At 35.4% G+C, this 15,154-nt stretch overlaps 1 protein-coding gene across 1 annotated transcript in view; it reads right to left on the reverse strand.

Moving 5' to 3' along the window:
* Nucleotides 1–15,154, reverse strand: part of ESR1 (estrogen receptor 1) — a 161,179-nt gene that overhangs the window by 54,067 nt on the left and 91,958 nt on the right. The window contains exon 4 of the mRNA XM_014263581.2: nt 10,245–10,361. Coding sequence (XP_014119056.1) covers nt 10,245–10,361 — 117 coding nt within the window. The remainder of the gene's footprint in view (nt 1–10,244; nt 10,362–15,154) is intronic.

Below are 15,154 nucleotides of genomic sequence, written 5' to 3' on the forward strand. Positions count from 1 at the left end.
TAGAAATTACTGGGAAAGGAAGGGAGGACAGAATAACTTCATAAATCACAGAGTTTATTATCGTGAGGCACACTACAGTGAACACTGCATGCAGTTCTGTCCTTCGCAAATTAAAAAGAGATATAAAAATAAATGAAAAAGGGATAAGAGAAAAACAGATAAGGTGATTTGCAATGTGAAACAATTTTGGTATAAGAAATATCTAAGTTGACTATGTCTGCTTGGCCTGCAAGCTAGATACAAGACTACAAAATCAGGAATAGCAAAAAGATGAATAAGATACAAAACACTAAAGCTTCTCTTCAAAGTCAAGAAGGTTTCAAATTAAAATACCCCATGCAAGAACCCTCAGAACTGACAGGAAGAGGTTCTTTTTCACACCATGGAGAAAGAAAACTGACAGTGTGAATAAATTAGAAGGTGGTATAGTTAGAAAGCTGCAGGTGAAATGTGATAGAGAACAGAATTCAGTAAAGGTTAATGAATATAAGTAGGGCAACTTCAACACTAATTCTCCATCACATGGATTACTGGAAGATCAGAGTTTTTTGGGGTTTGCTTTTTTTACTTAGTCCAGGCCTGCCTTACTAAGTAAAACAAAGATGTGCTGAGGATTTTACATAACAGAGGAAAGGAGTCAAATGTAAGCATATTTAGCTGTTTACAAATAAACCAGATGTTAAATAAGAACAATAGTTTTATTTTTAATTCATCTGAAAGCCTACCACTGGCCTTTTTTCACCTTAGAACAAAATAAGTGGTGCATTAAGCAAAGCTGAACATAACCAGTTTGAAGGAGATGCCCCACACAAATTTATATTTTGAATTTTTATTTTGGGATTTGAAAAAAATCAACCAACCAACCATAGCAATTTTGCTATTGGATTTAAGAGACCAAGTCTGAAAAAAAAAGTCAGTAAGAGTATGCATTTCTTCTGCATCACATCACCAGCTTTTATGATCACAGACAGAAAGATCTCTGAACCTGTATAATTACTATATTCATCAGAGATTTATAGAACTTACTACTAACTCCTTACCTAAGCCCTAAATGGACAAGCAACAAACTTATTCATTTTCTTGGACTAAACAGGAGTGAGTATCTCTCTGAAAAATGCAAGTGCTCTCAAATCTCCTTCAACTTAATCAAATTTTATCTCTGTTAAAAAGAGATAATAGTGATGCACAGTCACTAAGTCCAAAAAAGGCAACTCTATCAAACCACAGTTTCCTTGCCAAAAGTGCAATTATTCTGTAAAGATTCTTTAAATATATGAATGCATCAATTTTAATTCAACAGTCCAGCCAATAAAAGGATCTTAATTGTCAAGTGTTATGAAAAACAATATTCTAGCAAAAATTGAAGTACTATGCATTTTGTAAGAACTCTAAAACAATTTCCACTTCAGTTTTAAAGCTGCAAGAGACAAGATTTTCAAAGGCAGCTTTATAAAGCTTCATATGTAAATTCAGTCAGACTTTTGGACATGGAGACAGGTTTCAAAACTGCAAAGTAATTATACATAATCACAAATCATTAGAACCTGATCAGCAATAAAATTGCATATGGACAATAAAAGTTCATATGACACTCCCATGGCAGGGGAGTTGGAACTAATGATCTTTAACGTCCTTTCTGTCTCAAGGTTCTATGAGCATATGCTTGTGAAAGAAATGTTAATTCTTATGAAATATTTCCCTAGTGTTTTCCCACATGTCATAAAAACAAAACTAAAAATAAATCCCAGATCATTAAAACAAAATATCCAAAATTAAAAATGCACTGAATGAGCATTGCATCTCAGCCATACAACAACCATTTTTCCCTACCTGTTGCTAATAACAAAGCTCCACTTTTATAACTTCAGTATTATATAAAGTATTCAAGAATATTTAGAGGAAGGAAATGAGGAGACCAATTAGAATCACATTTGCTCAGCTGTGTGTGAACTATAGAATCATGCATTTTAGATTTGAAGATACAGGTATAATATCAAATTTTATTCAAGTTAAATATATTCCCTGTGAACTAGTTTATATAACATTTTTCAATGTCTTTCTTGTTAGAAATTTGGTCAGTCAACAACAGTTTGTTGCCACATGGGGGGGTTTGTTTGTTTTGGTTTTTGTTTTTTTTTTTGCTTGTTTGTGTTCATTGTTTTTGTTTGGTTTGTTTTTTTCTTTTTGTTGTTTTTTTTTTCCCCATTTAAGAAGACAACATAAAAGATGGATCTATGACTGGGTTTGAAAACAGTGATGAGTAAATGGTTTACCAGCTAACTTTGCAACCTGGAACAACCTTTGAACCTAAGGCTCTTTGTCCACACTTCTGGTCCTTGTCAGCAGACCCCAGACTAGAGAGATTTGACGCTTTTATATACAGGCACAACCTTGTAGCATTAACAGCCTATAATTTTGTCAGTTTGTCAAAAGAGTGTTTCAAATGTGCTTGGAAACATCTTCTCTTCTAAACAATGTTGTTGCTCTTCAAGACCAACCTACCTCATTGGCATCCTGTTGAAAATTGCCAGAGAGAAAGAATCTCTAGTGTTTTGTAAAACAAACCCTGCTTGGCAATAAAAGACAAAATGTATGTGGTAAGTAAAAGATACTATAAATAAGAAGGTATCTGTCAGAGAGGCAAAGTCAATTGCCCCGCTGATGATCAGAGTGTTAAGGGGGAATGCACAGAACAGGCCATGGCAGAGATGTCACACAAATCCTTTACACCAGTGTTTGCAAAGGAAGAAAACAGGTTTTCCTAACACATAAACCTGCCTTTCTGAAACTGAAACTGGGTTTGAAGAGGCCAGAAATTCAAAAGCCCCTCTTCAAATGTCCAAGTATGGAAAGGATTTACTAAACAGTTAGGGGAAGTCCTCTGGGGCTGAGTGCAGGCCCACTTTGGTGTCATTGCTCCTGTAAACCAAAGCAAGGGACTGCAGAAGTAGAACAGTGTGAACAAGCCAGCAGTTCCCTTACAGACACAAATGTCTAAGCACAACTGGCTTTAGAGTCCGAAGGGCAGAGGCAAGAAAGGCAGCTGTCTCCTAACAGCCTCCTATGGCAATTTCTCTTCACAGGTAGGCCTCATTAGGCACACCTCTGCTGAATTCAATATAAATTGAATTCAAATAAAGCTTCCTTTAAAACATAAGGTCACTGTAGCTGCTGTACCTAAGTAGAAGTCAACAATAGAATTTCATTCTTGATAGATTTGTAATGGATGCAGATTGCTGAAGCTATGACTGCAATGTAGGCTCTAATATTGTAACATATCTCAGTGTGATGGTCCTTCCAAGGTCATTTTAAAGACTTTTGAGATTTTTGGGAACTTTTCTGCTTGAATCTCTCTATATAAATATATCATTTGGTCACAGAAAAGTAACACCACTTTCCAAATTCAAATTTTATAGTCTAATAAATACTTCTTTTGAATACAATTCAGACAATCATCCCCTTATTTCATTCCCATTTCTCTTTCGGAAAATGAAACAGTGATGTAAATTGTGCTGAAAACCCAGGTGGGTTAACAATTAGTTTAAATGAGAAACATTGTCTGAAATCTTCTAAAAAGATTAATCAGAATTTAATGTCTAATCTCAAACAGACCTGCCCCAAGTGACAATGCTTAACAGCCTGGTTTCTGACAAGGATATCTAGACACTCAGGACTATAAATAAGTAACAGATTTGTGTTCAGTCTGTGCACCTGGATGTTACAGTCTTTTCGACTCCTGAGTGCTGTACATCTATTTATGTGAGGTTTTTTTCAAAAAATATCTCTTATCCTTTTCTAAACTGGGGCTTATTTCTCCTCTATAATCAGGGCCCCCTTCTATTGGAGACAGAGGGAGAGAGAAGTCACAGTGTGGGGTTTAGATTCAGATATTCTGGTTCAACTCCTGGCTCTGCTATTAGCTTGCTCATTGACCAAGTCACACAACGTATCTCAGTGCCTCAGAACTCCTACTAACTAAAATGCAGATCATAAAACTGGTCTTCCATGTAAAGCTTTAAAGACCTGACAAAAAATAGCTGTTAACAAGCAGGAAAATGTCATTTGGGGTCTCTAATGACTATTCATAATGCACAGTTTGAGAACCAATGATCTATTAATTAAAGATGAAGGTGCAAGACATGATTCACCCTAATCTGTATTTTTGTATTCAATCTTTGGCAGTCATAGCACATGTTTTAAAGAGCATCTTAGGACATGGAGGAGTGAAACAAGAGAAGTTCAATTAACCCATCATTCAAATTAATCCCTTTCAGTGCCGACACTCCTATAAACTCATACCAAGTTTTGGTTACCATAGTATGGCAACTGCCCCATTTCTAGACAATATTTACAATGAGCCTTTAGGTATTTCAGGGATCACAATAAGGCCTTTAGAGGAACTTTCTCTACCTTTACATCAACCATGATTTGGGAAAGCCAGTCACCCTAGGACAATGAGTCCATTGGTATAAATCTCAAAGACAACAAGAAAGAAATTTTAATTGCTACATTTTAGAAATTACTTAAGTTAATTTAGCATTGGAGGTATTTGGGCTGATACCAGGACTGAGTGCTAGAACTGAACTGTAAATGTCTAAACAAGAGAAGAACCATTATACAATCACAGAATCATAGACTGCTGTGGGTTGGAGAGAATCTTAAAGATCATCTAGTTCCAACCTCCTTGCCATGGGCAAAGACACCTTTCATTAGACTAGGCTGCTCAGAGCCCCATCCAAGCTGGCATTGAACACTTCCAGGGATGGGGCAAAGTCTCTAAGCAACCTGCTCCATGTCTCTCTCCACCACCTTCAGAGAAAATAATTTCTTCCTAGTATCTCATCCAAACCTACCCTCTTCCAGTTTGAAGCCATTAGCACTTGTCCTACCACTAAATTATTTTGTAAAAAATCCCTCTTGAACTCTCTTATAGCTCTAGTACTCTAGAAATTACTCAAGTAATGAAAAAAGTATGAAAAGGCCAAAAAGCCAGTGTAAACAAATATACAACTATAATCAGCTTTACAATCTCAAACATGTGTTCAAGAGCTAAACATTAAAAATTTTACATATCCAGTTATGGCACACAACCAAGCATAAGACAATTTGTCCCATTTTATCCTATTTCCACCTGACTGCAAAGGATCTTAACCATGTATAAATTAAGTGTTGAATCTGCTTTGAGCAGATGGCTCAACAAATGACCTCCTAGACTTCCTTCTTGCACAGATCATTTTATGAAGTGAAATAGGAAGATAAATAATTTCTGGCAAAGGTGTTCACAACAATGATCTCTCTTTCTAATTTTGGGGGCAGAACACAGGAATATTGTATTTTGAGACAATTTTATGGCAGTGATCCCCTTTGCACATGGGCAAAGAGGAGAGAAAAAAATTCACTAAAAAATCTGATTTCATTTCCACCTTATTTTCCCAGAAAACTTCTGTAAACTCATAAAACTTTGCTTCAAATGTTCATGAGTACATGATTTCAGCCCAACAATTACAACTTGAAAGAGTACATTTCCTCATACATTTATCAGGCCCCACCTACACAGTTATTTGGCTTAGTACAGAACAGTATGTCTAATAAATATCACTGAGGTTCTCCTTGAACAAACCAGAATCATTTCACATCCACAGTCCATTTTCCTTCATTCACTAATGTCTCTTTTTAATATAGTAGTTCATTAAAAGATAATTACATGAAAATGTAGAAGACCTTGAGCCTGTCCAGTGGTTGCATCAGACATCAATTTACTTCTACTTTGAGAATGATTTTAATAACTCTCTAGCCTTTTTGCATGAATAAATATAGAATTCAGAAAGGAAGCACAGCTCTTTCCATTTAAAGATGAAAATCAGCAAGGTCCTTCTCTGAGAGAATGAAATATTTGGGTTTTTCCATTTTCCCTGTAAAAATCTTAAATTTCAGCAAGACTGTTGCACTGACCCAGACTGGCTTAGAGGTGGGTAGCTATTTCTAAAGAATGTAACAGAAAAACTGAAGCCTAGAGACTCCAGTCTCTAGGAGTCAATAAAAGTTTCTACAGTCAAATGGCATGTGATTTTAGCACTCTGTTACAGCCAGCAGAGAGTTTCACTCCCTGGGCTGTATAGCAGTAATTTCTGAAGCATTCTCAGACAATTTTTGAAGGTAACATTGAAGGATGTAGGCTTCAAATGTGCAGTAACACTGTATTTTCATTATCACAACAAACAGTACACAGAATCTTCTCTCTACAACCTGAGATTTCAGGCTGTTCAAAGAAGTAAACACCCCATGTCACATACATAATCACCATCTGAATCTAGCACATGAGCACTCAGATCTTTGATGGCCACATTTCCTATGATTTGATGTTAGGAAGCCATCAGCACTCAAGAATTGAAAGAATTATGTAGTTGTCAGTGTGGTTAAACATGGTCTATCAGGTAAATAATGGGTTTTTCTTTAGGTGTCTGGCATTTAGCATTATGGCAATTTTTTGCCATGGCCACGAATTCCTCTAGCACCCTGTTGCTCTGATCCCACATGGCACTTAATGATAAATCTGTCTTGTCACACATTGAAAGGAGGGGAAGAATGCTAACTCCTAGAAACCCTCATTCACTTACCACACTATAAAAATAATAAAAAATAATAGAAATAATAGAAATAATAAAAATAATAAAAAATAAAAATAAATAAAATAAAATAATTAATAAAATTAATAAAAAACAATAAAATAAGGTGCTTTTGGTTTCATAAAATTAGGATCTTTGGGCCCAAGTCATCAGAAAGCTTTTAAAACAATGGAGAAACAGCAAACTAGGTCTGTATTGGAGCAGAAGTCATCTGCACGTATGGTTGGAGTCTCAGGGTTGCAACTGCTGTAATTCCATTTGAAAGCTGGGACTCTCCATCATTTGAAAGTTGGAGTGCACTTCTCCAAATCAGAACAGAAACAATCTTCAAGAAGGCATCAGATTGTAAACAAAAACAAGGCTTCTGTCCCCTGCTATGCAACAGAAGTAAAACGGACATGGCAATGATCTTATTCGATGTGCCCCCTTTATCCTCACGTACAAACAGGGGAGCACAGACTAAATAATAACACGTAATTTTTTATGTCCTTTGGGTTTATTCAGAAAAAGAGAATGAAGCATTTGGACAAAATATAACAGCTGTAAATTATGCCTCAGATGCTGACTGCATCAGCAGAGATTCTTGCAGTCTAATTGTCTCTTGAAGCAGCACAGTAACAGATGCAGAAGGAAACACTTGCAAACACAAGAGGAAAGAAGAAAAATAACTCTTCAGTACTGGAAGAAGTTTTTAAAAGACCCATGGACAAGGAAGAAAAAAAGAAAATCAATAAAATTTCCACAGGAACTCATAAGTAAATGTTCCTACCACACAGTTCAAGAGCCACTTGAAGCCTCCATTTTTTTCTACATGAAGCCTCTAAAACATATTTCAGTTGTGTCCACTCTGCTAAAAATAATATATGTGGAGTTTTTCATTCTGCATTAAGTGACCTCCTGTGAGGAAAATCTCAGCAACCATATTCTATATCATATATTTAGAATTAACTAGAGACACTTAATCAAGATTTTGTCTACCTTCCCCAATATTTACTGAAAGTCCATATTTAATATCAGTTGTTACTCATATCACTTAAATGGCAGATAAAAGTCACAAGTTGGCAACTTTTACAATTTATTGAGAAACCTCAGCTAACTAAGTGCAGAAGGAAAACTGGGATTACATTTAGAGGAAAGAAAGATTGCATGTGTTTTCCACTATATCTAAAAGTTGTATCATCATAAGGAAATTGTGGAGACAGAGATAAAAGTGAGATAAGACACAAATATTCAAGAGTATGATGGAATTAATGCCTTAAAAAAAGGCAAATCCTTCAACGTGAACATGGGGTGATTATTTAAACTGAAAGATTTGATCACAAGAACTAGGATTTATTGTACAACAGTGTGAACCTTGACCCAACCACAGAGCTACATGATTTTAGTATGTTGAAGAAAAGTTCTATTATATCTATTAAAAGAGAAAATCTTCATAGCTCTCCTCAGGAAAAAAAAAAATAATTAAAAACTAAAAGCATGTAAACATTGTCACTTAAAAGTTAAGGCAGATAGCATAACATAGAGAATATTTACTTAACCTTTATCTTCATCTGAGGGAAATGTGACAACTAAAATTCTAGATGCAGAAGAGAGGTTTTTCTTCCCCACATGTCCATGTGGACAATAGGGGATCAACAAAGACTCCAGAAAAACCATGAATGTTTTATTCATGTACATGACCTTCCCTGAAGCCATCTGCAGGTAAAATAGATTTATTACTTGTAACTGAGGGATCTCAAGATTATTTTCCAAGACTTCATAAAATAAATATTTTAAAACTGTTGCCTATGAACCAGTGATGGATTTCATGCATTATTAGTAGTACTATAAGAGCAGATACAATTTATGCTGATCCTGATCTCCTTGTTTGCAAGTTTAGTTTCTTAAAAGAAGAAAACAACAACAAAACAATAAAAGTACTACAACACTATTTTTGAACTGCCAATTCCTGTAGTGACTATAGAAATCTTACAACATTGTAAAAGGAAAGGAAAGGATGAAATGCAGACAGCTTTTCTCAGGTGAGAACCACTGTATGAAATAAAGATTCTAGAACATTTATATTTGAAATAAAATTTAGACAGAATTGCAGTATTTATTTTGGACTACTTTAATCTAAAAAATGCTAGTTGAGAAATCTTTACAATTTTTATGAGATTAAAAGTTACATATAGAATAATCAAAAACTTATTAGAACCTGCATCCAAGAGAAGAGAACGAAAAACACAAAGCTAGTACAGTGGACCATTAATTAAATACACGTAAGCATAACTGGATGTAAATGTGCCAAATGAAAATGTAATGTCATCAACATAAAGCATAATTATAAATCCTAGCTGTGATCTGCCATACGTACAAAGGTCAAAGTTAAATCTGCAAGACGTATTCATTTATGGATTCTCTAATTTTAGTTTGCATTTCTTGAACCTCTATCTTTTCTGGGTCATAGCTGTGATATTAATGACATAACCTTTAATGAGTTCTAGCCATATAAACCAGGATGTTCAGATCATATACAAACATAAATAAATAAATAAAATCTCACGAAAAAATCAACCATTGTCTTAACTTCTAGAAGCAAAAGCAGATTTTACATCTTCCTCCTGACTGCATCCCAAAACTGAGATTAATAAAATCTGTCTCAGCTCTTTCCTAATCCTTGAGTTGAGAAAAACCCAGGTCCAATCTCAAGTGCAGCAACAACTGATCATTTTTTATTTAGTCTTTCCCTTTTTCTCCTAAGATTCCCAGCTTTGGCCTATGCTTGCTGGACTTACAAATGATTTGTTGAGGAAAGGACTAACCTGATGAGCTACACTTCTCTGTTGCAACAGATTTTCTGTGGCATGAGTAAGCATTAGGTGTGCCAAAGACAGGAAGAACCAGTCTGTAACCTAAGTAGTTCTTTACACACAAAATACATGGGATTTAATCCCTTCTGCTCTGAGCACATACTCGTCTGCTAAGTTTTCCCTATAGATATAGGCTTACATACAGCCACTGATTATTCTTCATTGATAAAAGCAATCTGAAATTTTTAGCAGGCTACAACAAGCCATCATTATTACACATGTTCCAGGAAAGTGGCATTTTTCTCAGTTCTTACAAAATGAGTAAGCCTTTAATATTGTTGGGTTGAATTAATTCACATCTAAAATATGTGCACAGTACCAGAACAGAGAAATTAACTTTCCCTTCCAGGATTCACAGAACAAGAATTACATATCCAGAAGTTTATTTAACCAATATGGACTGATTTGAGACTATCAGTGCTCTTCATACTGAACTGCAAAATCTTGCGTTAAATTTCGTTCAGCAGGATTCGAAGCCTACCATGAGAGACCAAAAAAATACTGAGTTAAAAATAATAACAGAGGAATTCTAATTCTATTGAAATCAACGGTCCTCTTATTTTTCATGCACATTTGGACAAGATAATGTTATATTTGGGAGCTTTTCATTCTTTGTTTAATAAAATAATTTTGATTTAATAGACTTCAACTCAATCAAATCAGAAGCTTCCTCCTTTAGTTAGAAACCTTATCAGCTGCCCAATGAAGTTAAAAGTCAGGGAGGCAGACAGTAATGCTAAAGACTTGATGATGGCTGTGTACATACCACCTTTCATCATTCCCACTTCATAGCATTTTCTCAGTCGGCAGGCCTGGCAGCTCTTCCTTCTGTTCTTGTCAATGGTGCACTGGTTTGTAGCAGGACACATGTAGTCATTGTGCCCTGTAAAACCAGAGGGAAAGTAAGGACACAGTTATACACAGACGTAACAAAAATTACTGTAACGCCTTGGGAAAAAAATAGCAGGATTAACATCATGACCTTTCATAAAAGTGTTGATACAGATTTTGGAACTGACATCTCTATGCCACACATTCATTTGCAAGTTCTTTAAGTTAAAACTTCTGTAGACTAATTAAAATAGTGAAAAAATAAAGCAACCACAAAAGGGGATATATTAATATGAACAAGTGCCTTGACTTCCTTGCTCTCAGGCCAAGAAATACAACGCCATATGGTTCTGTGTGCCTGTGCTGATGTTTAACCAATAGACTGCACAAAATGAGGTTTACAAAATTAAAAAGATCTAAGCCCAGAAGATCTATGACAGTCAGGGCCAGTTAAGAAACAAACAACATAAAACAGAAGCAACAATCCTCAAATAATTAATTGTACCTCAGGGATAAATCAGTTGCTTATTCCAGCTGCATGTCTACTGATTTGTGCAAAAACTTCTTGACATGACAAATTCTAAAATTACCACATGCTGAAACCAAGCTTGTTATTGTATTGTCTCCTTCAGAGCTCCTCTTCCTCATTTATTGCTTTCTACATGTCAATTCTCATAACAAGCAATTTTAGCATACCATTATTTGTTACTGCCAAAAAAGCATCTATTCCAATTTGCTCTTAAAAAATGTGTGCTTAAATCTTCTATAAAATGATTTACCAGCCATTGACAAAGATTAGCAAGGATGAAAAAGCCTCTTCAAAATTATCTCATTGGTGCTCTGTATTCATCTGAATACAACTAAAGTACAGCACACATATGCAAAATAAAATAAAGAAAAAACCAAAAAAAATTACTGCAGAACTGTTCGTTCTTTCTTTGAGGTCAAGGGATCAGCTTGAGGTAAAGTAGGGTGGAGGTTTCACAGAGGCCTTGGTCTCATCAAATCATCTATCCTTGACTACAAATTAGAAAATAGAGTAAAAATTACTATCAGATTACACCAGGAACATCTGCTCTCTAAAGCTGCAGAACTGGGATCTCATCAAAATAAGTAGCCAACCTCTAAACTTGTTAAAAGGGGAACAGCTGACTATGCCCTGTCTTAAATTGACAGAACTATTATTTTTTCAATCTACTGGACAGAACAAAATAATACTGGAAAAGTCTGTATCCACATGCTTTGCTCCAGCATCGTGGTAAACAGGTACAACTCAACCACCATCTCAACCCAGCACGAGAGAATGCTTTAATTTTCAGTTCCTCTGGCTGGATACAGACTGTTCTATATCTGATTCAAAACCCTTCACATGTAAGGAAACAAAAAAAAAAAATCAAGTCAGAAATAAAACAGTCTCAACCACACATGCAGGCACATGCAGTGTCTACAGGGGAAAAGAAGTGAAAAAAAAAAAAAGGAAACCCATATTTTTAAGAAAATGCATTTATATTGAGTCACACTAAGCAGCAGTGAAAGAGTGCAGCTGACCTTGATCACCTGCCTTGTTTCATTAGTGAACATTGGAAATACCACGAGATAAATATGGAAAATTTAATTATTCTTTTTAAAAACAAAGAAATACTTTGAAAGAATAGCTAATCTTCTTCCTGGTGAAGTTAAAAGGTAAATTCACATGGTGAATGAGTGCAGGCTTTGAAATCAGCAAATAATTCAGAACACAATTTAGATCTCTCTAAAATAAGCAGATAAATCCCACTTAGGTCGAAGCTGAAATCATGCTTACCATCTTTGCTGGATTGCTCATAGTGCTCAAAGGTTAAAAAAGAAATATGTGACAGAAGTCACAGATGCAAAAACCAAAAATCAAGTGTAATCAACATCATCAGGGCAGCCATCCTGTTTTCGCTATGCTTGTGTGGGTGATAACCTTCTCCTTGGCTAGGAGTCTGTATTTACGTGTGCAAACCACAAGTGTTTGGAAATAAACACTTGGCTTGTAGAATAGTATATAAACTAATCCTATTTGTAAGAGAGCTACAGTTTCTACGTTCATATCAAAATGGTTTTCCTTCTGAAGAGTTTTATCATGAATTTACTGTTTAAATGTTAGCATAATTAGTCTGTTTTCATGCATATGATCTGCACCTTATACAATACACTGTTCACTCACAGTGCTTGGTTGATTTGACAGAATAAAGAATGTAAAATCTGGCTGCTAAAAACCAGAAAGATCAATGTGTGATGGGCATACTTCTCTAGATTGCAAATATCATTGTTTAGCCTTTCATATTTCCTGTAAATCTAGGAAAAATATAATGCATTTAATATTTATCGTAATTTTTGGTTTATTTTAACCAAAATAGCCTTCAAGAGATAGGAAAACATGTAAGCAGCCAGAAGAAAATGTTTGATAATTTGAGTATACAGTAAAAAACATTATCAGTTTAATCAGGAAAGAAGAAAGAAACAAAGGGAAGGAGGAAGGCTGGAAACTTTCCTGCTTCTCCACAATACTACCTGATTTCAAGTATTTAGTTGCTGGAAGCGAAAAAAGAAGTTTCCTTTGCAAGGCACAGACAGACTAGGGCAGTCTAGCTTGGGGCAGCATGGAAGAGAAAAAGGCAGGAAAACACAATTAAGGAATAGGTAATATGCAAAAAACAAGTTTTACTTTAAAGTGAAATAATACACAACTAAATAACCTTGCTTGTATTCTACTTTCATCTAATGCTTAAAGCTCATCTCTCAGCAAAGTTGATTCCAACCAATCTGACCTACTAGAAGGGATTTCTCACTGGTAGGAACCATCAGCATGAAAATCAGGCTCCCAGCTGCCCTGCCCATTGTTTTCATGGTATCCAAAGCATGGTACATGCCAGAAGAAAGGGTGATTAGGCTACTTGAGAGGGGGTATCACAAGGAATACCAAGAGGAAGAAATGCCTTCCGTGATCACTAATACCTGTAGAGGGAAGCATATGTCACTTGGACTCTGTGAACTTACTGAGGCTTTTAAGAAATGAATTATCAGACAACCCGCACAAAATTAAAGGCGGTGAATTTAACAGGGTGGATCCCCTAGTTTTAATCCCCTGTATGTATAACTTGGAGTTTCATGAGCTACGATGGAAGAGTTTAAGGGCTCTATTGGAAGAGCTTAGGGAGGGATGGTCTCTTTTTCTTGTGAAAACTCATAAATTGCACATTTTAAAACAGTAAAAATAAAATTAAGCATATAAAATTAGGTATGTTAAGGTATATTATAGCACTTCAGAATATGCTAAGGTCTCTCCAGAATGGGGTGCAAAAATCAGGCCCTTTTCTCATGTGACACTCTGAATGATAATGACCAACAGTGAAGGGGAAAAGGATAAGGATGCCTAAACTGATGTAGTTGAATTGACTCATCATGCATCTTGAACAAAACCAGTAATAATTACAATCCTCTTACTACTATGTGCTTTTCCTTTAATTATTCTTTTATTTTCAATCCTCATGTCACCTATTTCTTAAACTATTCTTTATCTATTTGAATAAGGCAGCTACCAGCTTAGCCACTGCCTCTGGAAGCACCATATCCTTCTATGATCCGACAGTGAAATTAGCAAAATTTTCATACATGTCAGCTAGGATGAAAGGAAGGAAAGGGAAGCTAAACTGTAGACTTTATCCACACCTTAAGGCGTCAAACAAGACTGAAGATGAAAAGCAAACTTTGAGAAGAATGACATTAACAACAACAACAAAAAAAAAACTCAGTAAAAACAAATCTTGAATGTAAAATAAAAAGAGCAATTTTAAGTGCCCCAGTAAAACTGCACTGATTGGTTTTAAAATCACACTTTTTGCTAACAGCACCACAGAAAAACAGAAGGTTATGTCTAAATCCTTTGTAAGCACTGATACTCAAATTTGCAGCTTAATTACTCTCAGACAAGGTCTTTGGATTTGGAATTTGGGTTCTCTTAGCAACTGCTCAGCATGCTGAGAAGACTAATCTTCCTCCTGGTTTTAAACAAGCAAAACATTAGTAACATTACAGTAAGGATTATGGTCTGAAAGGCTGTAAAACATACTTCATTTGTATCCAGTGAGGAAGTCCTCTTTTTCTGCATACCACAGAAGGAAAGATTATGAAATATCCTGAGTTAGAAGGGACCTGTAAGGATCATCAAGTGCACAGGGCAGACCCACCAATCACACCGTGAGCCTGAGAGAGCATTGACACACCTCAATCACAGAGCCACTGAAGAATGAGAAAGGAGGAGAGGTTAAAATTTATATACTCCTTCAGCCGTAATTAATAATAATAAATAATAAAATAAAATGTTATGTCCTTCAGCTGTGTCATGGAGCTCACAGAGTGTTTGCCTTCTAGTGGAATCTTGTCTTCTCTTACACATAACTGAATGGCTCACACAAGCAGGTAATTACTGCCAAATCATTATGACAGTGAACTTTTCTTAAACCTTTCCATGTACTAACAGGAAAAATGAAGAAAGAAGAAGAATGGACACTGCATGAGGCTACCAAGACCGCTGCTATCTCACCAGTATAATAATGAATGAACTTATGTATTGAGAAAGGGTGATAAATATAAAAAAGCCACTACCTAACTTTATAAATTTATAAATAAAAAATTATATTTTCTAGTCAAGCAAATAATTTTTAAGCTTTTACTATTGGCCTTATCTTAAAATTTAATTTGTTGTTTCATCTACTATTTCAGTATTATAATACCATGTACAAAGTCTACTTCTACCCCAATCCAATTTTTCTAATTTTAGACAAGGTAACAAAATAGAAACTATATTTTTTCCTCATG

The sequence above is a fragment of the Pseudopodoces humilis genome, chromosome 3 (assembly GCF_049639895.1).
Source record: "Pseudopodoces humilis isolate 2021_Gansu_Grassland_sample_001 chromosome 3, ASM4963989v1, whole genome shotgun sequence".
Taxonomy (NCBI): domain Eukaryota; kingdom Metazoa; phylum Chordata; class Aves; order Passeriformes; family Paridae; genus Pseudopodoces; species Pseudopodoces humilis.